Here is a 22,544-nt window from a genome sequence, read left to right as displayed (position 1 = left end):
GGCCCAAATGAGCCTTATTAACCAAACAGGAATTGGGGCTTTTCCTCTTCCAGAAAGGCTATTTGGTCTATTTTATCCATTCATCATATGGCACATTCACACTGCAGTTCAATAGAATAAAAACACAGGAGATAAAATGCAAGATATAAAATATAGAATATAAAATTATAGACATATGTCTAGATTACAAATATAATTTTTTGCTTCATTTGTCACAGCCAGGAAATTGGCGAAAATTTGGTCTAAACTAAATTTCATTGTGACTGTAAAGGACACAGCCTTTCAGATTTTAAGGAGCCCTAAATCTGTCCTCAGAAATCTTTGAGGATGAATTATGAAAGAGAAGTAGTTTAAAAGCTCTGCAATATTTAGGTACGGTTAAGTTGATCTATGTCCTCTCAGATCATTGCTCTTGAAAATAGTAAGTTGGATAGGAGAAATGACATTGTAATTTAAAAGCAGTGTATAAATAGGATGGTCTTCAGAAAAGTGCATCCTCAGTTGATGGCTGATAATTATTTCTTCTTTTCAAGATGAGCTGATTTGCACAGAATTCTCGAGATGACTTCCACAAACACAAGCAACAAAAACAGGTAAGGTTTTATTCTAAGAGGGGGACTCTACTTGCCTCACTTCTTTCTCCCTGCATGTTTTTAAACTGACTTTTTAAAAAGTCCCTTACTCAGTCCTATATAGTTCATCTTTCAAGTACCTTTTTTTCTGAATAAATACCATGAGCAAAACTTACATGCTGATGTTAACATTGGTAGTTGGAACTCCTTTACACCATGGTGGGGGATTGTCAGAAGCAGTTGGTAGTAGCTTCTTGAAGGTCTGTTCATGTTTGTGTGCCTGCTTTCTTCCTGAAACTGTTGGGGAAACATTGTTGGTCCTCTGCATATTTATGACTCACTGGATGTTCTTGAAGCAAACTTGGTGTGTTGATGTTGATGTTGTTATTGTAAGCTGGGTGGATTTTGAGATAACAGCTTTTATCTGTTTATTTTTTATTTATTTATTAATCAAATTTATCACCGCCCATCTCCCAAAAGGGACTCTGGGCAGTTTACAATAAAACCACTGGGAATTTTAGAATTCCCAGCTGGTACAGTCATACCAAAACTACATGATTCCATTCAACATGACCTGTTGGATGTTAAGAGTAACAGTGTATATAATGAGACAATTCCATGAGATAGGGCAGTGGTTGCCCATTCTTGCTTTGTGTTCTGGCTGGTCCATTAAAAGCAAAACCAATGTAAAATGGTACCTTCAGTCCCTGGCTAAGCCTGCCACCAAACATATTACTTCTAGATAAGTCAGACTAAAAAGTCACCTGGAAGTTGAACTCCACTTCTGGTGGCTTCATGATATGTCCATGCAGTCTTCTTAGTGACAGTATGGAAGTGGTCTGCCATTGTTGTCTTCCAGGATATTGTTTGACTTCCCAGATGTCTGACCCTGCTTAGCCTTCTTGATCAGCCTAGGCTGGCTCACTTAATCATAGCAGTGATAGAATTCTGATTCAATACATCTAGAAGAAATTTGTGGCTTATCAGATGTTGCTGAACTACAGTTCTTAGCAGTTAAAAGTAGTGTGGCCAGTAGTAAGGGATGCTCAGGGTTGAAGTTCAGGAAGACCCCATGTTCCACATTCAAGCTAATAAGTATCCTGGCCTGTTGCTCAGCAGCACTTTGTTGACTTTGACTGTTGATGGAAACTAAGCAGGACTCTGATACTACTTGGTTGGGAGACTACCAGGAATTCTAAGGTTGTGGCCTAGATTGGAATTTTTAGAAATCCCAGAAAAAAGCAATGGGATACCACTTCCTTATTGTTAAAGGGAATGACGTGGATGCATACCTGTAGTCACTGGAGGGACTCTTTACTTTTTATAAAACAGTAGACTAATTTTTCTCAAAGCGGTGAGCTAACAGGTAATTGTTCCCATCTTGGATTTTTGTTTTTAAACATGTGAGAAGATGTGGTTGATTTCATTGTTTCAAAAGAGCTTGATCACTTCCTATATATGAGTGTTTCTCACTCAGCAACTTTAAAAAGCGTGGACCAACTCCCTGAATTCCCCAGCCAGCTTTGGGGGGAGGTGGAATGGGGGAATTCATGGCTGGGGAATTCCGGGAGTCAAAGTCCACATACCTTAAACTTGCTGAGATTGAGAAGTGCTGCTAAACATGGTGGGTTTGCATGATTTCAAATTGATTTCAAATTATTTTATGCTAGTTAAAAATTGTACCCTGCCTTTTGATTAAAAAGTGCTTGGAGTGACTAATTTGGGCTGTTCTACATTAATTTTTGTAAATCACAACAGTACATGTTCAAATTTTAAAACTTAAAATGACAACAGAAAAAAGCCATTCTCCAGAGTCTAGTTTTGAGTATTGTACTGGTCTAGACATGCGTCCTTTTCTTACGCTGGATGAGATATCACACCAAGACAAATCTGACAGCTATAGTGAATCTGAAGAACAAATTGTTTTCTGGCTGTGGATTCTTGTCTCAATTCAGCTGGCATCTAAATCAAGTTATTTAACACCCTTTGCAGCTTCTTCTCTCACTGTCAGGAACACATAAGCTTCTGCATATGTTATATTCAGTTGCTTGCAAAAGGATGTGCTGCTTGTAGAACAAGTAAAACAAAACTATTAAGCTGCCCAGAACTACGGTAAAGCAGTGATGAAGTGCCATAGATCAAGATGACACTATTTCTACAACAGTGTAGATGTGGAAGAACAATTGACAAAAATGTTGAGATTCCTGCTGGTAACCTGTTGCTGAAATTCCTCACTTGTCCATTGCAGCCAGTCCTGGTCTGGCTCAGTCATCCTGGCACACTAAACATCCTCCTTGGAAAAGGCTTTCCTGAGCATATCTGCCCATCACAGTCATACCTGCACGCACGTTGGTCTTTTTTAAGGCAATTCTTTTGGAAATGTCACGAAAAGATGGAAAGTATCTAAGTATACCCCACTGGTACAGTAATCTTGGGTCTCCTGGAGTAGAAGTAGGGAAGCATCCTGGAACACTTACATACTTATTGTCATGTAAACATTGGTGGATATAGTGTGATCCTCAAAAACCTACAGTGTATGGAGGTGCTACAAGACTTCTGGATGTCAAAAGGATTGGAAATAGTTGCACTGAAATGGAGGGCAGGTCGGATGAAGAGCAGATTGAGTTTAGTCTTTAGCTTCTTTTATAGACTGGCTTATTTTTAAAGAAGTTGGTTTATATCTTGCCTTTCAGCCCCACATTCTTTAGAATGGTATTTAATGTTCCCATCACAACTCTGTGAGGTCGGTGGTGGGTTAGTGGTTGATCTCAAAGTGGTCTTAGGGCTGACTTGGGACAAAGCATAGTCCCAGGTGTATAGTGTAATATTTATCGATAGTAAATAGTGTAATATTTATCAGTGAGGCTGTCCATTTATAGGGTCCATGATGACAGCAAATTTCCAAAGGGTTCTACAAGTGATGGATGAAAGTGTGTAGGATAACTCTGACTCCTAGATACCAAACAGCACCCATTGTAGGGTGCTCTTTGCCTTCTCTAAAAATTTTCTGTGTGCTGTTACTGATGCTGTGAAGAAACAGTCCTAGCTGGGGAACTGGATTATTTCAGCTTGTTGCTGGAAAGTAAAACCTCCCTCAGTAGGAGAGTTCATTTGTTGGCAAAGGAAATGAAAAGCCCCCCGTTTGCGTATTTGAAGCACTTGGATTCAAATAGGCAGCTCGCCTCTTTCTCCTCCCACTACAGAGGAACCTCCTTTGGATGCAAATGGTGGTTGTTAAGACCATCACCTTAATTAATGAGACTTCACTTGTCTTGGCTGGAGTTTGTCTCTCTACTTCACTGGTGCTTCTCCAGTATGGGTGTGCTTCTGACTGTGCTAAGGCTGTGAATTGCAAAGGTCTTACATAAACATCAGTATGGATAGGATTTCTGGTTTAGGTTGGTGGGAAGAGAAGCATTATGAAATACAAAAACAGTGCCCTGTGTTCAAATGAGTGGGTTTTGTGGTGTGTGTGTGTGTGTGTGTGTGCTGCTTCTGATGCAGAAATAGCTCAAATTTTATATTTTGCACTGGGGCCTTTCACATTTGAGTGTTTTGTAAGTGTGGAGTTTTTAAAGTTTAATGGAACTCCTTGAACTTGTTCTTTTTTCTTGTGCTTTAAATGGGTGTGCATGTGAGAGAGGAGAGAGAGAGGAAAGAAGGAGAGGCTGATCTGGTTTATATCTTTGCTTTGCACTGTTTACTCTGTTGAGAGCTTTTGATTATCTACTTGTCCTTGTGTTACTTGCTCCTAACCTGACAGCTCCTTTTTCCAGATAAAAGCAAACATGCTGGTAGGCACACAGCTCGACCTGAACCTTCATTTGATCTTTGCTGCCTGTACACACAATTGGAGGTTTTCCCATCAGGGCTGCTCTGAAATCTAAAAGGCTTGTGCAACAGGCTGCCCAGCTTCTTTTTCCTGCTAAGTATTCCTTCTACATCCTATTCGTTGGTCCCTGCAGAATCAACACTTGAAATTTACCTTAGTGCAAAAAATAAAAATAAAAATCCTGTATGAAATAAATCCTTGTTATTGGAAAATACTGGTGGTCCTCACTTAATGACCATTCATTTAGTGATGGTTCAGACTTACGATGGTGCTGAAAAAACTGACTTACAACCAGTGCTCACACTTACAACCATTGCAGCATCCCTGCAGTCACATGATCACAATTTGGGCGCTTGGCAATTGGTTCGCATTTATGACCGTCGCAGCATCCTGTGGTCATGTGATCGCCGGTTTTGACCTTCCCGGTCAGCTTCTGGCAAGCAAAATCAATGGAGAACCACATGATTCACTTAATGACCATATGGCTTGCTTAATGACCAGTGATTTGCTTAATGACCACCGCAAAAAAGATTGTAAAATAGGGTCATATTCGGTTAATGATCGCTTTGCTTAGCAACTGAAATTCCAGTCTCAATTGTGGTCATTAAGCGAAAACTACCTATAAGTAAGAACCAAATACACACACAAAAATCCTTTAATTTCCTTTCCAACTCAGAACCAATCTCTTTTAAAAGGTGGGGGGGGCTTTACATCCAGAAATGGATATAGGGATCTATAAAATTTCTGCACAACTAAGTGCCCTATTTTCTTTATCTTTTTTTTTTAAGTCTTAAAACTTGCTTAGAATTTTCAGTGCATTGAAACAATGGTCTCTCTAAGCCAGCCTTTCTCAACCTTTTGACCCTGGAGGAACCCCTGAAATACTTTTCAGGCCTCGGGGAACCCTTGCACATTCAGGCTCAAATATAGGCCAGAGGTTACAAAATTATTATATTTGTTTTATGTGAAGGCCTGTATACTATATGCATTCACAGTGTTCTTAAACTAAAAATAAAGAATGAAACTTACTTCTTTAATGTGAAGTTGCCTGAATTTGAAATAATTTTTTAAGTAAATTCTGATCTCCCAGGGAACCCCTAGTGACTTCTCATGGAACCCTAGGGTTCCATGGAACCCTGGTGGAGAAACCCTGCTCTAAGCTGTATTTCAAGCAAGGGGATGTATTATCTATAAACCCCTGAATCTAGGCTGTCCACATACACTGCAAATAATACATTCTTTACTTTAAAGAATATATTTCATTAATGAGTAGAAATAAAAGTGAATTATTTAACAAATAGAAATTTGCAAATTGAAAAAAAATCTATATTATTTCTATTATGTTGCCCATTTTTTTCTTACTTTATTTTATAATCTATTTCAATTTTTTAAAAATTTAGTCTGTTTTATTATATTGTTATAAGACATACATAATATATTATTTTGATACAGTGACATTTGTACAGTGTTGTCTAGAGATTTTAACTATGACTTAAAATGTCAGTGTTAATAAGCATAAGGTTATCTAGCTTTATCTATTCTAATGTTACTGTTTCTGAGAGGGGCAGAAAATCTTATGACTTGCATTGCCCCTCGAATTTAAATCTGTGCTTGCATTCATTTTTTTTCAATTAATTTTCATTAAAGAGGTTTTATATGAAGTAAAAACAATACAATTTTAAAGAAAAATAAAAATAAAGAAAAGTAAAAGTGATAAGTAAATAGAAAAGAAATGAAAAAGGAAAGACAAGGAAAGAAAAGGAAAGGGAAAATAAATATAAAGAAGTGGCTTCCAATCTTCTTTACAGCAGTTATGGATATATTACTATTTTGTCTTCTCTCTGTAAGGTTAGATCATGGCTGCCTTTCTATATTCTATCCTTTCTAATCATCAAACCCATAAATCACAAGTCCATTTTTTTCCCTTTTCAGCAAAAAGCCCATAAGGGGTTCCCTGTCACTGACAAATGCAGTTGTGTCTTTTCTCTAATCAAGCAAGTCAATTTTGCCATCCCTGCAAACTCTGTCATCTTCATCAACCATTCCTCCATTGTGGGTATTTCAGCATCTTTCCAACTTTGTGCCTAATAGTTTCACTGAAGTTACCATGTACAAAAACAATCGTGCATAATTCTTTTCTAATTGTCCCAGCAAGAAAAATTCTGGTTTCAGTTGAATATTAATCTTTAAAATTCTTTGTATCACTGTGTATATTTGAACCCAAAATTTTCTAGCTTTTTAACAAGTCCACTAAGCATGAGAAAATGACTCTTCATGTTTTCCACATTTCCAACACAGATTTGAAAATAAATGTTTATTTCTATAAATTTCTGCTTGCTTTAATGAAGACTATAAACATTTTAGCCAGATAGTATTTTTCAGATGAACCTACTTCACAGAAGTGATGTACAGATAAAATGAGGATGGGCTATACGTGCCATATTAAAGAGAATGCACAGGATAAAATAATGCTGAATAGTATTGGCTTGTCTTTTCTCTCATGTTCTCAAGATAGCACAGAATATTCTTTTTTATCCTCACAACAGTCCTGTGAAGCAGGCTTGGATGAAATAAAAGAATTAGCCCCAAGTTTTCTAGAAACTTCATAACTGAGTGGGGGATTAAAATAATTATGGATGCAACCCAGCTAAAGAGATTTAGTTGATCATATGCAAATAATCAGTTTGTTAACTTTAGATGTACATATTTTTATAATGCCAGACACAGTTTTCATAAGACAGTACATACAGTGGTCTTAGAAGGGATTATTTAAAAAGACATTTTTGTCCTCTGGGAGGGAGTGGGGAGGAATATCTGCTAAATAAATGGTTTGAAAATACTGCTTGCTCTGTGTATTGCTATGATTTTTATAAAAATTGCTTGCGTGCCTGATCAAGGCACCACTTTTACTTTATCCAAAAGAGATTTTGCTTTAATCCAGTAATTATTCCATCCCTTAAAGAAATATTTGAATAGAGGAAAATAACAGTCACACCCTGGTCATACTGAGTGCAAAGTTCTGAACATATTAATTGAGCAAGACAGTTGTGAGCGGGCTGTGCTTTTTCTGTGGGTCTCTTTCCCCCAGTAACTGGACTGCAATACATTGAAAATCAATACAGGCCCATTTTGGAGGGAAATCAATAGATTAAATTGACCTGGACCTGGACCATCACATAGGTATGGCACCCCATCCATGGTATGGCTCAATATATGAAACAGTCAGATGGATCCATCATTTCCATTCAAGACAGCAACAGGAATCAATATAATCAAGTGTTTCTCAACCTTGGCAACTTTCACGGCTGGCTGGGGAATTCTGGGAGTTGAAGTCCACGTACCTAAGTGGCCAAGGTTGAGAAACACTGCTGTCAACATTTGTATTTTCTGCACACACTCCTTTACTAGGCACTGGCTTCAGTGGCAGAAAGCAATGGAGGGGGGGGGAATGCAGTGTTCACATGAAGTGCTCGTCCAGTTTCCTGTGATACTTTGAACACTCACTCACTGCCTGCGGGACTAGCTCACACAACCGGGTAAGCTAAAAAGTAGGTGGCTGGCTTAAGGTGCGATTCAGTTTGATGGAAGGACCCAGAACAAGAGCTGGTAGGCAACAGCTGCTCATAACTCCTTCAACTTGCCACCTCGGTGGTCAATTTAGGGATTCGGGTCCATGCCGAGCCTCAAAGCAAAGGTGCCATAAGAACAGCCCTCCAGCGGCGCCGCTGGCACAGCAGCTGCCCTCGCTCGGCCGCCCACCGGGCGCCTCTCTGCTCCTGCAGCTGGAGAGTCCCTCGCGGTCCTGCCACGGGGAGGCCCGGGAACTGCCCTCCGGCCGGGCATCACCGCCCCTCGGGGCGCCGGCGGGTTGCCTTCTCCTCGCCTCCGCGCTCCTCCTCCCTCCGTGCCCGAGGCGGGGCGTCTCTGGGGGAGCGCTCCCGCGCCTTTGCCGCTGCGATAGGTCCGGCAGCCGCGTCTGTCCTTCTCCCCTTAGCCAATCCTCCGGCCCCTGGCCCTTGACAGCCCAACCTGTCCATTTAAGGAGGCGGATTGTACCAAGCCAACGTGGGGGGGCTGGGGGGGGCTCGCGAGTGGGGCTGGGGAAAGCGCCCAGCCCACACCGGGGTGGGGGGCAGCCGCACGCTTGGCGAGCGGGGGACCCCAGCGGCGCGCCGCTTGGCACGGGGCTGGCGCGCCGCTTTGCGCCCGGAGCTCCCCAGCCCTGGTCCCAGGCATGAGTCCCGGGCCGGGCTCACCTGCGGGGCTGCAGAGGCGGGGAGCAGAGCCGCCCCCTCGCTGCCCTCCCCTGCCCCTCCCCTGCCCCTCCCCTGCCTGCCCTTCTCTTGTGACTTGCAGTGCGTCCAGCCGGACTGGAGGAGGCCCTCGGGTGCCCGGATGTCGATCAAAATTAGCGCAGGGCTGAGCTAGCAAGGTGGGCGGCTGGCCTCGCGGAGCTGCCTTTGGGGCGAGGGCAGGAGCTGCCGCGCCCGGTCTTTCCCGGGCGGCCGGAGGTCGGCAAATGGCCGGGAAGTTTCTGGGGGGTGGGGGGTAGGGAAGGGCCAAAAGTCCGCTGATGGCCAGGAGACGCCCGGCTTGCTAAGCTTCACTATGGCTGCCCAGTCAAGGTAAGGATTCAAAACAAAAGCGCCCGACATCGGCGTCCTGGTTATATTGGCTATTATGACGGGGACGGGGACGGGGCGGGGGTGGGTGGGAGTCGCTTCTTCGCGTGTCGTGTGAGTCGTGCCGTGCCGTGCCTTTCTAGTGGGGTGGCCGTGCTCCCAGGGTTTCCCTTCGGGGTTCAAAAGTTTGCGATTCGGTCAAGGAAGCGGCTTGGGTTTGAAAAAATAAAGCCAGCCTCAGTTGCTCCAAGGGAAAACTTCCCCTCTCGTTTATTTCCTCTCTCTTTCTGTTTCTCCCTTCCCCACCCCATCGCCTTAAAATAAGAAATATGCTTCCTTCCCGCTTTTAAATTGAACGTAGTAGAGGGCATTGAAAATCGCAGTTAGAAACTCGTCGCTTGCGAACAGCTGATTGTTCTACTCTTCCCGCCGTGTTTTCCCCTGAACTGCCTCGGGACAATAATGGGGGTGGGGGGTCGGGGAAGGGGAGATGAACTGCTGGCACAATGAATCCTGTGTATGGCTTTGAATTTTGTGTGTTTTCCGTGCTTGTTTTCTGGATCAACCCCTAAAATGGTAGCTAGGCGGTTTTTATGAGCTTGGAATCTGCTGAGTCGGCAAGGGCTGGCAGGCTCTTCGGGACTTTAAAGGGGACAGGAGTAAAGCTCAGTAATTATCTCTGGTTATTGTCAAGTTAAGAGATGGAAGATGCACTCGGGTATATATGCCTTGGAAATGCTTTCTCTTAATTACTCTGGATTACTTGGCAGGGGGACCTTTTATAAGTGACCCTTCTTGAGAAAGAAATCACCCAGCAAAATGGATTTCTGTGCCTCTCCCTATTTAAAGGAGCATATTCAAAGCCATGGCCCCCCTCCCCCCATTCCATCATTTAGCAGATCTAATCAGTCTATTTTATTCAAGATAGATTTCCCACTGTTAGTTGCTAATAGAGATTTCCAGTATTTCTTCACTGCTTGAAAACTAAGACGTGTAATAGGATGGGGGTATGTTAGGGGAAAAGTAGTTACTCCAGTTTGGGATTGGTAAATCAGTGGGTGTGTCCTTATTTTCTGGGAGGGGGGACTGTCCAGATGTGGAGGGAATAGTGCTAATAAAACCAGATGTAGAAACTGGAGGTTCAACTAGTTGAGTGTTGCAAAGTTTTGGATCTGCAACTCCATTTGTCCTCAGTTGAAGGTTTGATATTGGAAGTACAAATTGTTGGCTGCCTTCCATAATCTTCCAGAGCACTCTAAAGCTTATAAAAAGTGCCAGCCTCAGTGTTTGCCTTCAAGTACATAATGGCCTAGTTCAGGTTTGAGGAGTGGAGTAGAGAAGCCTACCTTTGTTGGTATCCTTTAGAAGATAATGGTGAACCTGCATGTGTTTTGTGCCTGGAATGTGATGTTACTGGAATGAAAAAGACAGGAACCACAGAATGTGTTCTCTGCAGGGAAAAAAAATCCTACACGTTATGCATTTAAAAACTGTATAAAGCAAGAGGAACAAGCCATTGCAGGCATTAATACCAGTCTTTATGTTGAAAGAGTCTAAACTCCAAGTGTTGATAGACAATTCCTTAATATTGGTTATATTTTAGGGGCAGGGATCAGGAGCCAAGTTTTTTCTATATGGCAGAGGCCATTTATGTAATCCAAACTAGATTCTTGAAGGAACAATAATAGGAGAGTGAGAAGCACTCCATCATTGTCAACCTTCTTGCTTAGTGGAACACTTTTATTTGAAGAATATATTGTAGTAAAGGTATATTCTGTCTCTGGGCTGCCTAGTTTTTCTCACCCATAACTGACTTGAGAATCAGTCAAACTACAGTATAAAATAGCATTATCTTGATGGAACAGGGTGTTTAGTGCATGCCTTCCATTGCAAATCACTTCATTGGATTGACTCTTACGAACAGGCCTTTTTTTCATCCCCTGGAGAGACAATGTCTAAATTGTTTTAGGGGTTGTATTCCTGTTTGAAGCTTCCTGGTGGAAGCCCCACTGAACTCAGGGGCCACATTCATGTAATACTGAAAGCCTTGATTTGCTTAGGTATGGTTTACTGAATAATCCATAGGGAGCTGGATTCACACAATAGGCTAATCTGTAAACCTTAGTTTAATAAATCTGGGCTGACATGCTAAGCCACAAGCCAGTGGAACCACATTATGGTTTAGCATCTTGTCAGTTGGCCTCACTTTTTTGGATAGTTATGTATAAAGTCTTCACTCTTAGGTTGCAGTTTTGTGTATATGTACTTGGGAGTAAGTCCTTCCAAGCAAATATATGCATAGGTTAGGTAGTAAATTATTTGTGCTTCTGTTGGAAAAGAGCCAACATTTGTTTTCATAATTCTGTACCTCCCCAAGTTGGGTTGGGACTGCAGCTCCTATGAATTCGCATCCGGCATGGACCTTGGAATCCTTGCATATTTATACTGTACACAACATACTTTGGCTTCCGCACTAAACTTCCAAAATGTTTCTTCTTGTACACCAACTGTGGTGTGTCATTCATGACACTGATGGAATGCTCATCATCAGGAGACCCATCAGCTTTCTTCCACCTCTTTTCTGCAGTATTGAGTAGTGTTAGAGGGTGGATGATGCCATGAGAGATTGACGATAAGGATTAGTGTTTTTTATTACATGTTCTACTTAAATAGAAAAGTTGTGTCATCAGGATTACATTTGAAATAAATTGGGGAGACAAAGATTAGTTGGGGGAGCAAGGGAGCCTTGCTTGATATAGCTACCAGCAGGAGGATATAATGACCCTAACGGCATTGGAGTTACTTGCCTTTTCCTCCCCATCCCCAAATCTTCTTTTCTGATTGTGATTCTAGGATGGATGCAGGGCCTTGTTTCCCCAAATGCAATGCCCAGTATTGATAGAGGGTGCCGCATTCTTTTTTGGATGTGACATGGAGGCTGCCATCCCCCAGATGGCAGCATTAGTAGGAAGTCCATTAGCAGAATGGTGATACAGTAGTGCCCAGATAACCCCATAGCCGCAGTGCCATCGGAGGCCTAAAAGGTTATGATAACTTCTGATGGACCGAAACACTGGCTTGACAACACCATTTTGCCATTCAAATCTTTTATCAGCCTCAGCTTGGTTTCTTACTTTTTTTCTTATTGCTTATGGCTTTCCCCCCAACTGAGTGGTGTAATCCACACCCTTACACTTTATATTTTACAGGTGGTCCTTTCAGTAACAAGCAGGAAAGTTAGTGTTAATTTGCTTTCAAGCAGATTGTAGGTGTAGGAATGAGTCAGGAGCTTGACAACCAGAAAATTTGAATACCGGCTTGTTTGATCAGACTGTTTGACTTCTATTTTGCTTCAGGACAGAAGGGAATTTCTACACATTTGGACTGGCATGCTGCCTCAGAGCTTCCTATACTGTGCAACCCTTGTGTACTATCCTTTGGAAAGATCACAATGAAATGTAAATCTTGATATTTAAAGTGACCCTGATGAAAGAAGAGCATATCTGTTTCCAATGGCATGGGATTTATTTTCCAAAGTGAAATGTCACCCATTGTAATTCTAATCTATTTTTCTCCTTCTGCAACCTTTATCAGTGAAATATTTTCATGCATGAAAATAAAATTTGGGAGCATCAATCTCTGCCTTGTCTCTAAGGCATTCTCAAAAAGGAACCATCGAGCACCCATGCTTAGATTGTGCAGATACAAACTCTAGATGAACTGTTGAATCTTGAAAATAACTGCAACTTAGGTGCAGTGCTTGGTCACTTTAGAGCAAAGTTCAGAGCATGATTGGCCATTATAGGATGCAGAGCTTTCAGGAACCCTTGTCATAGGGCTTGTGTTGGGGTTAGCGCTGGCATGGTGCTGTAATAGAAATGTATAGAGCTAAGAGGCTAATACAAGCATATTTTCTTTCTTTCTAAAGTATTAGTTAACCTTACATCAGATTTCCGGGGCAACCAGCTGAAAGCATACAAATCAGTTTAGAGCATCTTTTAGCGAAGAAATGAGGCTCAGCTAGATAATTCTTCCATACTGGGTGTAGGTTCTATTGATCTAAAAGTAGTTTATCAGTAATTTCCTCTTCTCCCTAAAACATCTTGGCAGCTGTAGGGTAAGGATTTATCCTAGTTGAATACTCTGTGTTTTAACCTTTCCTTGAGAGGAAAGCTTATGATATGTAAACTGGTGTCAGACCAATCTGTACAGTATTTACAGATAATGGAGCCAAAGCAGCACTTTTAGAATTGAGCTAATTGTGCTTTGAAACTCAAGTTAATTTCTAATCTATTCTTAGTGCTGGTTCTCAGCACATAATTCCTCATGCAAGGGTACATAAAAAGTGGCACACTGGGGGCTGTCCCTCCAAAACTAGGAAGGGTCAAATCAAAGAAGCGAATGTCTAGGGTCAAACCCAAAACTGATTTAATTCAGTTTGTATGTAACTATAGGCGTAGTTATGTTCAGTTAATTAACGTGATTGCTCACAACGTATTTAAGAATCTTCTCATTAAAAATCACAATTCAAGTGCTACTTTTAAAAGGCCTAATGGCCTATAACTTATGCTTCCTGGTTTATATATCCCTGCCCTATAGCATGTGTAATGGAGAATAAACTGTATACAAATATAGGGAGAGTGTTTTCCTTTTATCGTTAATCACGATCTTCCCTCTTGTATGTGAGATTTAGAAAAAATGTTTCCAGATGCAAGAGCAGATTTGGGCATGAATATTTTTCCAGGTTTGGTGTGTTGCTCTTTTGGGCCAAGTGGGATGCTGGGAATGTAGAGAAACCCTGAAAGTGAAGCTGCTGTTTTCAATTATGCTAGACCAAGCTGCAACCTCAGCTGATGAGCAATGAGGATGCTTTGTTGAACCACCCAGCATTTTATTTTGTTCCCTTTGAGGAATGGGCAAATAGAGGCAACTCTCAGGAGTTAGTTATTACTTATTGATTTGTTATAGAAACAAATCATAAATGAAATAGTTCTTCATTCATTATTCATTCACTATGCCTTACTGTATCGATTGATTTTAAATGTTTCTGAGCCACCTCAAAGGGCAAGAATTCTCCCAGGATAGCTTATAGAAATAAAATAATTGGTTGGTCCAAGAATGTGTTGCAAGGTCACGGCCCTCTACTGCAAGTGTGCTCCTCTTTCTTATGTTGCAATAAACATCCCAGCTTGTCTTATTTGATAGGGTCAATTTCTGCTGTGGGATTGCTCCTATTTGTTCTGGCTTGGTTCTGTTTTCTTTTTCCCCTTCCAAGGCAACTGCTTCTGACTGATACAGTCACGTTGGTTGACAGTGAAGAGAGGTATGATGCCATCCGTGTAGTTGTTTTGGACATACATTGTCTCTGCTTTATGGTACTACCGAAGATGAATCTTAAAGTCACAGAATATTAGTGCAGGTTGATTTCATTAGCCTGTAGACACCTTCTCCAGAAATGGTATTCAGATCCACTGGGATTTGCACATTTTATGCATATATTAGAAGTCCATACATAAATGCATAGAATACAGGAAGCTGAGTTAGATCAAAGATTTACCCTGTTATGCCATTGTTATCTATTTCTACTTGTTACAGTTTTCAGAGCAAGGTCCTTCCCTATGTGGGGCTGCTTAGGGCTTTCTGGCTGCAAAGCATATGCTCTGTTATTGATGTATAATCCCTTCTCATCACTTTCTGACAATATGGTATCTTGAATAGGCTTCCAAGTGCGTCTGCAAAATACTATCCTGGTTTTGAGATTGACCCCAAACAGCATTGTGTTTTGGTTTTTATTTTTCATTGGACTGATGCTCAAGCCCACTTTCCACATTTTGTATCCAAAAAGGAGTTCTAATGACAGGGAAGAAAAATTGTCTAGAGAACTCTGAAAATCAAATCCAGATCTAATAACATCTTGCTAGCAGGAAAGGGGTGAGAACTCACCAAAGGTTCTTAAACTTTGTATACATTAGCATTTGTTGCACTAAAAAAAATTCAAGGCAATCTGTAGATGGTGATGAACTAACTACTGAAGGGCTGGCTATATATTTCATTACATATTTTCTCTTGCTTTTTTTAAAAAATGGATTTCTACTACAATCTTACTCCTGCATTGAAAAAGCTGCTATTGGATTCAACACAGTTTACTGTGCCAAATTTGCATAGGCTGCAATTTGTATTGCTTTTATAACCTAAATTGATTAAGTAAATTTCCCATCCCTTAATAATTAGATATTTCTATGCCTGGCCCTTCTGTGTGGACCATAACAAATTGTGGCAAGTTCTTAGCGGTATGGGGATACCAAGTCATCTTGTATGTCTCCTGAAGAATCTGTATAACAACCAAGTAGCAACAGTAAGAACAGACCACGGAACAATGGACTGGTTTAAGATTGGGAAAGTACGGCAGGGCTGTATACTCTCACCCTACCTATTCAACTTGTACGCAGAACACATCATGTGACATGCTGGGCTTGAGGAATCCAAGACTGGAGTTAAAATCGCTGGAGGAAACATTAACAATCTCAGATATGCAGATGATACCACTTTGATGGCTGAAAGCGAAGAGGAACTGAGGAGCCTTATGATGAAGGTGAAAGAAGAAAGTGCAAAAGCTGGCCTGCAGCTAAACCTCAAAAAAACCAAGATTATGGCAACCAGCTTGATTGATAACTGGCAAATAGAGGGAGAAAATGTAGAAGCAGTGAAAGACTTTGTATTTCTGGGTGCGAAGATTACTGCGGATGCTGACTGCAGTCAGGAAATCAGAAGACACTGAATCCTTGGGAGAAGAGCAATGACAAATCTCGATAAAATAGTTAAGAGCAGAGACATCACACTGACAACAAAGGTCTGCAATGGTGTTCCCCGTAGTAACATATGGCTGCAAGAGCTGGACCATAAGGAAGGCTGAGAGAAGGAAGATCGATGCTTTTGAACTGTGGTGTTGGAGGAAAATTCTGAGAGTGCCTTGGACTGCAAGAAGATCCAACCAGTCCATCCTCCAGGAAATAAAGCCAGACCGCTCACTTGAGGGAATGATATTAAAGGCAAAACTGAAATACTTTGGCCACATCATGAGAAGACAGGACACCCTGCAGAAGATGCTGATGCTAGGGAGAGTGGAGGGCAAAAGGAAGAGGGGCCAACCAAGGGCAAGGTGGATGGATGATATGCTAGAGGTGACGGACTCGTCCCTGGGGGAGCTGGGGGTGTTGACGACCGACAGGAAGCTCTGGCGTGGGCTGGTCCATGAAGTCACGAGGAGTCGGAAGCGACTAAACGAATAAACAAATGCCTGGCCCTTATCTCTTAAGATTATACTGGGCATTGCTACACATTTATCAACCTGCATTTTGTGACGTTTGTAAGCTACCCATAATCAAGTAAGCAAATTTCCTAAGCTCCAGTTTGTTCACTGTCTTGAAAATACATCAGACATTGGAATCAAGCTTTAGAAATGTCTAGGCTTCTGAGATCCATACAAACAGACTTGCCTGCTACCTTTCCAGCTCCATTTTCCAAAACTTTGCAGGGGGAAAAAAGGCACAGGATACCATTATTTCCAAACAATAATACATACATACATACATACATACATACATACATACATACAGTATATACAAATCTTAAGGTTTTTCCAAATGGACAGCTGCTGAGGAACAAAAGACACTGTTCAGTTCAGTTAGTGTATATTGCTTTCTCATGGGTTTTTTGAAATAAGGAAAAGCATGGAAGAAATTGTGTTGAAACATGAGAGGGTTACCAGTGGAAAACAGCGCATTTTGATCTGCTTCCCGAGTAAAATTCAGTAATTAAAAGGGGTTCTGTAATTGAAAGGAGAACTGGGAGATAAGCAAGCTAAAACCCTGCCAATATATCAATATCTTTGTTAAGATTCAGTTCTACATAGTACAGTATGACAACTGAAAATGGGTAATACCATATAGAAGTTGATGTCTTTCTACTGTCTTCTCAACATGATATTTTCCAGATGTGTTGTACTACAGCTGGAAAGACTTTTTAATCAAGGAAAAACAGTTCCAGCTATAAAAGATTAGAAATGGCCACTTCTGATAATCTGTGTGGAAATACCAAGGCACAAAAGACCAGTCCTTTATTTGTCCATGAATAACTTCATTTTTCTTTAGTTGTGTTCATGCATTCCAGTTCAAGTATTGTTAGAGTTTTATTTAATTGAGTGCTGTATCCAGGTGGGCCTATGTTGCTTAACTGGTTTTTGCAATGACAACAGGGCTGGGCAAATATGGCTTTGCTCAGGTTTTCTCCATTACGTTCTCTTCCCAAAGAACATTGGGATATGCTATAATAGCCTTCCCCAACCTGATATCCTCCAGATGGGTTGGACTACATTTCCCATCATCACCAGACACCATGGCCAACTAGATTATAACATACACATTGCAAATTAACATCAGTGTCCCTTAGGATAGGGATGGTGGGAGTTGTAGTTCAGTAATTAGTTTCTGAAGGGCCATAGGTTTCTCATCCTATGGAAAATCCTGAAGGAACACTAGAGCAATCATTTCATTGTTGCCCTTATACTCTTTAGACAACCATGTTGATTCAATCACTACTCAGTGTGTGTGTATGTGTGTGTGTGTACATGCAAACTAACTATCATGGTCACCAAGACTCAGGCATGACTCAAAAATTACCTTTTTTGTAACTCTTAGATTCCTGAGAATCTGGGACAGTTTTCTTAGTTCAGTTGAGGATGCTGTACAGATCTCTTAAATTTTACCACTGTTTTCATTAAACTAAAAATATATCTCAGAAGACATCTGTGGCAGGATTTTGGTGGAAACAGCCTTGAACAATGAATGTGAGCAAGGTGATGAGTTATAAAATCCTTTTCTGTAAATGAGAGGGTGCTTGGACCTGCCCTGTCTGGCCTTTCTCAAAGTTGTCATTTTCCCTTTTAGATGGTACCTGATAAGATGCTTTTAAATTACAGCATCCATTATTACCATCCACCTTGGCTGTGATCCTCAGTGATGAGAGTTGCAGTCCTAGGCACACAGAATGCCAAGTTGCTGAAGACTGGTTTGTTCCTGAGAACAACATTCTGTGGTTTATATCAAAGCGATTACATACCATTTCAGGCTGAAGGAATTTTGTTGGGGAAAAATAGTTTCTGAAGTCCTGGAAGTATTTTCCTGGGAAAAGATTGAAACATGTCTGGTCCCAGTGGTGCTTCTGTATATCCTTTCTGCTGCATGTATGTGCTGGTTCTAAGATGACATTTAACGTCTAGATTAAACTGAGGAATCACAAAGAGCACAAACCATGTCTTGCTTCAGATTCAGGCATTCATGTGCTTGTTTGTTTATCACGTTTCTGAATTACAACCATTTCAGTTTCCTGGGTTATTTTTAGATCTGCTAGATAAACCAAACTGATACCAAGCAATAAAACCACAGTGTCATATAGATAACAACAACAACATTAATTTGATAGTCACCAAAACAGTGTTGAGTAACACTGAAATTGCTTGCTAAGAGGCCAGAGAAAATTAAGAGGTCTTCACCAGGAAGACCAAAAGTTTGGCCCTAGGTAACCCTTATAAGGGGGTGTTTCAAGATGAGCTGTTTCTAACATGATTCAGTTTTTCTGTTTTTAAAGGGTCCAAGGGGTAAATTGAGTTTGAAGAGACAGTGACAGAAGACTTGCAATAAAATTTATAAAATAAATTTTTAAAAATAAAATTTATAAATAAAATAAAATTTCAGCCTTCCTTGTCTAGATCCCTTCTCGTATGAATAGACTGCAAAGTAAACTGCAATCCCAACAAATTCCTTCCTTCCTTTTTGCTTTATACACCCCGCTCTGCTAATTTTCTCGTCACCTTCAGCAGGTTTTTACCTTCTCTGCCTCATCTTCTCGGATCTAGCGGTCCTTGGCTCATTTGTTGGCTTTCCGAGTAATCAGTGGTCCCCAGCTTGACTTTTGCATCTGTAAAATGGGCCCTGTGCCTCCTTGTCTTGTTCCTGCTTTGAGCTTTCGAGGTGGAAAGAGGTAGATTGAGAAATCTTCTCCTGAATCAACATTTCGAACAGGCTTTCCCTCTGGATTTATTTATTTATTTAAAACATTTATATAGCCGCCCATCTAATATCAAACTCTGGGTGGCTCCCAACCAGCGGTTAAAACAACATCAGTATACCATTAATACATACATATATCTATTAAAACCACAAACATTAAAACCTGGCACCAAACTTTCCCATGGTGTCCATCACTAAGTCCTCTCATCAATCTCACCGTATCCCAGAGCTTGGGGGAAAATCCTGGGCACCTGGATCTGGGCACTGCCTTTTTTCTGTGGTTCACGTTATGGAAATGGTTCTTCAGAGTTGCTGAATATGAAAAACCATATCTTCCTGAATCAATAGAAGACTTAACATAAAGAAGAGGGTAAGATTTAATGAATTCAGATGGTTCCTACCCCAATTCCAAATACTTTTCCCTCTGAATCCAGCTAACTAATAGCTCCAGAGTAGACTCACAGTATTGCCTGTAAATTGTATTCTTGAAAAAGAAGCAAAGTCTTTCTTGGGAGTGTAAAAAACTTGCATTGCTCATTTATAGCAATAGGCTTACAGAATGCTGGAAGAGGCCTCCATTACTAAGTCCGTTCTATGCAGTGAGCATTGCAGTACAATGTGAACACTGCTTATTAGGAACCAAATTTGCCAGGCTGCTTGAATGATGATAGGTGGCAAAGAATTCTGATTTCAAAGCATGGGTAGAAAGCTCATAATTCACTGCTGGCATTTCCCATAAAGATTTGGCTCTCATTCTTCATGGGAAAGTTGCTCAGGAGATTGAGCAACATAAACAGTTGGAGGCTAGAGGGAAAGGTGATGTTTCTTTCAGTGGGTTTGCAGACCTGGAATGTTCTTTTTCCCTGAACCCAGGCAATGTTGTGTGGTCTCCTGCCAGACAAACTGAAGAGGATTGTGGCTAAATTTATGGTAGTCTCTGCCATGAGCTGCCCCTGCAGATAAACATAAACAGAATTATTTATTACAGAGATGTATACCAAAATAAACACCCTGGGGTGTTTTACACAATGCAAAACAAAACTAAAAGTGTTCCAAAAAAGAAAGAAAGAAAAGGAACAGCAAAAACAGCAGCATCTAATGGACCCAGCCAAAATAGAATTACAATACAGGTAGTCCTCGACTTAAAAGGGACGCGGTGGCGCTGCGGGTTAAACCGCTGAGCTGTCGATCGGAAGGTCGGCGGTTTGAAACCGCGCGGCGGGGTGAGCTCCCGTTGCTCGTCCCAGCTTCTGCACACCAAGCAGTTCGAAAATATGCAAATGTGAGTAGATTAATTGGTACCGCTTCGGCGGGAAGGTAACGGCGTTCCGTGAGTCATGCTGGCCACATGACCCGGAAGTGTCCTATGGACAACGCCGGCTCCAAGGCTTTGAAACGGAGATGAGCACCGCCCCCTAGAGTCGGACACGACTGGACTTTACGTCAAGGGAAACCTTTACCTTTACCTTAGTCCTCGACTTAAACCATTCGTTTAATGGTTGTTTGAAGTTATGGCTGTGCTGAAAAGAAAAAAGACTTGTGACTGGCCTCACACTTAGGACCATCACAGTATCGCCATGGTCATGTGATCAAAATTCAGACGCTTGGCAACTAGCACGTATTTACAACAGTTACAGCATCCCGGTCATGTGATTGTCATTTACGACCTTCCCAGGGGCTTCCAACAAGCAAAGTCAATGGGGGAAGCCAGATTCGCTTAATGACTGCAGCAAAAAATGTCGTAAAATAAGGTGCGACTCACTTAACAGCCGGGTCACTTAGCAATGGACGTTCCAGTCCCAATTGTGGTCATAAGTTGAGGACTACCTGTACAGCTGTTCCCCAGTCAGTGAGCCACCATTGAGAAGGTCTTCATCCCACTATCTGTTGCCATACCAAATATGAAATGGGAACCAGAACACCATGATAAGAACATTGGTGTGCAGGCAGCAAAGAGCTGTGTCTGAATTCACTGTTGGTAGCTGTAACTTGGCCAAAGCTGCTGTGATTCTTTTGGGCCCAGAGAAATGCAATGGGCTCTGAGGATAACTTAGAAGCGTAAGAGAAAAAAACAAGTACTGAACCAGAGAGACCTGTGAGATTTCTTCCTGATTTATGTGTATCCAGAGTCTAGGCCAGTGTTTCTCAACCTCAGCAACTTTAAGATAGGTGGACTTCAACTCCCAGAATTCATTTGATTTCCTGAAGGTAAACTCCAACAGCTGAAGTTCCAAGGGGTATTTATCAGGATATAAGTACCGCCGAATATTATTCAGTCTGTTCTTAGCTCTTTTTAAATGTGCTCTGCACAAGTGCACTGCAGGTTTCTCAGCTTGTTTTTGAGAAAAAGGAAACTATTACAGACTAAACTTTAACAATTGCTTTGGTCCCAGGCAGTGCTGGTCTCCCACTTGTCCAGTTGTGGAGTTCAGGATATCAGCTCCCAAGCAGATAGTTTAAGCCAGTGTTTTTCAACCTTGGCTGGCTGGGGAATTCTGGGAGTTGAAGTCCACACGTCTTAAAGTTGCCAAGGTTGAGAAACACTGGTTTAAGTTGACTTGTTTTGTTTTGCAGTGTTCCTGTTTTAAAAACAAGATGAGCTTCTCCTCTTTCTTAATCAGTAGATTTTCTGGTACCTTCATGGCTCTCTTCAGTTTCTGTTGGCCTCTTCCGCCTGCTTGCAGGATCAAGAGAGTTCTGGCAGTTCAGAAAAGTGGCAACAGCATCTTCTGTATTTTACTCCTATGGCCTCCTGTCCTAATTCTGTAAAGGGAGAATGTTGTTGTTTATTCGTTTAGTCGCTTCTGACTCTTCGTGACTTCATGGACCAGCCCACGCCAGAGCTTCCTGTCAGTCGTCAATACCCCCAGCTCCCCCAGGGATGAGTCCGTCACCTCTAGAATATCATCCATCCACCTTGCCCTTGGTCGGCCCCTCTTCCTTTTGCCCTCCACTCTCCCTAGCATCAGCATCTTCTGCAGGGTGTCCTGTCTTCTCATGATGTGGCCAAAGTATTTCAGTTTTGCCTTTAATATCATTCCCTCAAGTGAGCAGTCTGGCTTGATTTCCTGGAGGATGGACTGGTTTGATCTTCTTGCAGTCCAAGGCACTCTCAGAATTTTCCTCCAACACCACAGTTCAAAAGCATCGATCTTCCTTCGCTCAGCCTTCCTTATGGTCCAGCTCTCGCAGCCATATGTTACTACGGGGAACACCATTGCTTTGACTATGCGGGCCTTTGTTGTCAGTGTGATGTCTCTGCTCTTAACTATTTTATCGAGATTGGTCATTGCTCTTCTCCCAAGGATTAAGCGTCTTCTGATTTCCTGACTGCAGTCAGCATCTGCAGTAATCTTTGCACCTAGGAATACAAAGTCTTTCACTGCTTCTACATTTTCTCCCTCTATTTGCCAGTTATCAATCAAGCTAGTTGCCATAATCTTGGTTTTTT

The 22,544-nt window shown here is 41.6% G+C and overlaps 1 protein-coding gene across 3 annotated transcripts in view; it reads left to right on the top strand.

Moving 5' to 3' along the window:
* Positions 1 to 22,544, top strand: part of AFF1 (ALF transcription elongation factor 1) — a 156,021-nt gene that overhangs the window by 13,448 nt on the left and 120,029 nt on the right. The window contains exon 2 of one of the 3 annotated variants that reach the window (XM_063310427.1): positions 534 to 593. In XM_063310427.1, coding sequence (XP_063166497.1) covers positions 562 to 593 — 32 coding nt within the window. In that variant the 5' untranslated portion in view covers positions 534 to 561. Of the gene's footprint in view, positions 1 to 533; positions 594 to 8,633; positions 9,030 to 22,544 lie in introns of those variants that run through there. The other 2 variants (XM_063310428.1, XM_063310429.1) reach the window with 2 other exon arrangements.

This window comes from Candoia aspera, chromosome 8 (genome assembly GCF_035149785.1).
Source record: "Candoia aspera isolate rCanAsp1 chromosome 8, rCanAsp1.hap2, whole genome shotgun sequence".
Lineage (NCBI taxonomy): Eukaryota > Metazoa > Chordata > Lepidosauria > Squamata > Boidae > Candoia > Candoia aspera.
Note: the sequence above shows the minus strand (reverse complement) of the source record. Positions and strands in the feature narration are given on the sequence as shown.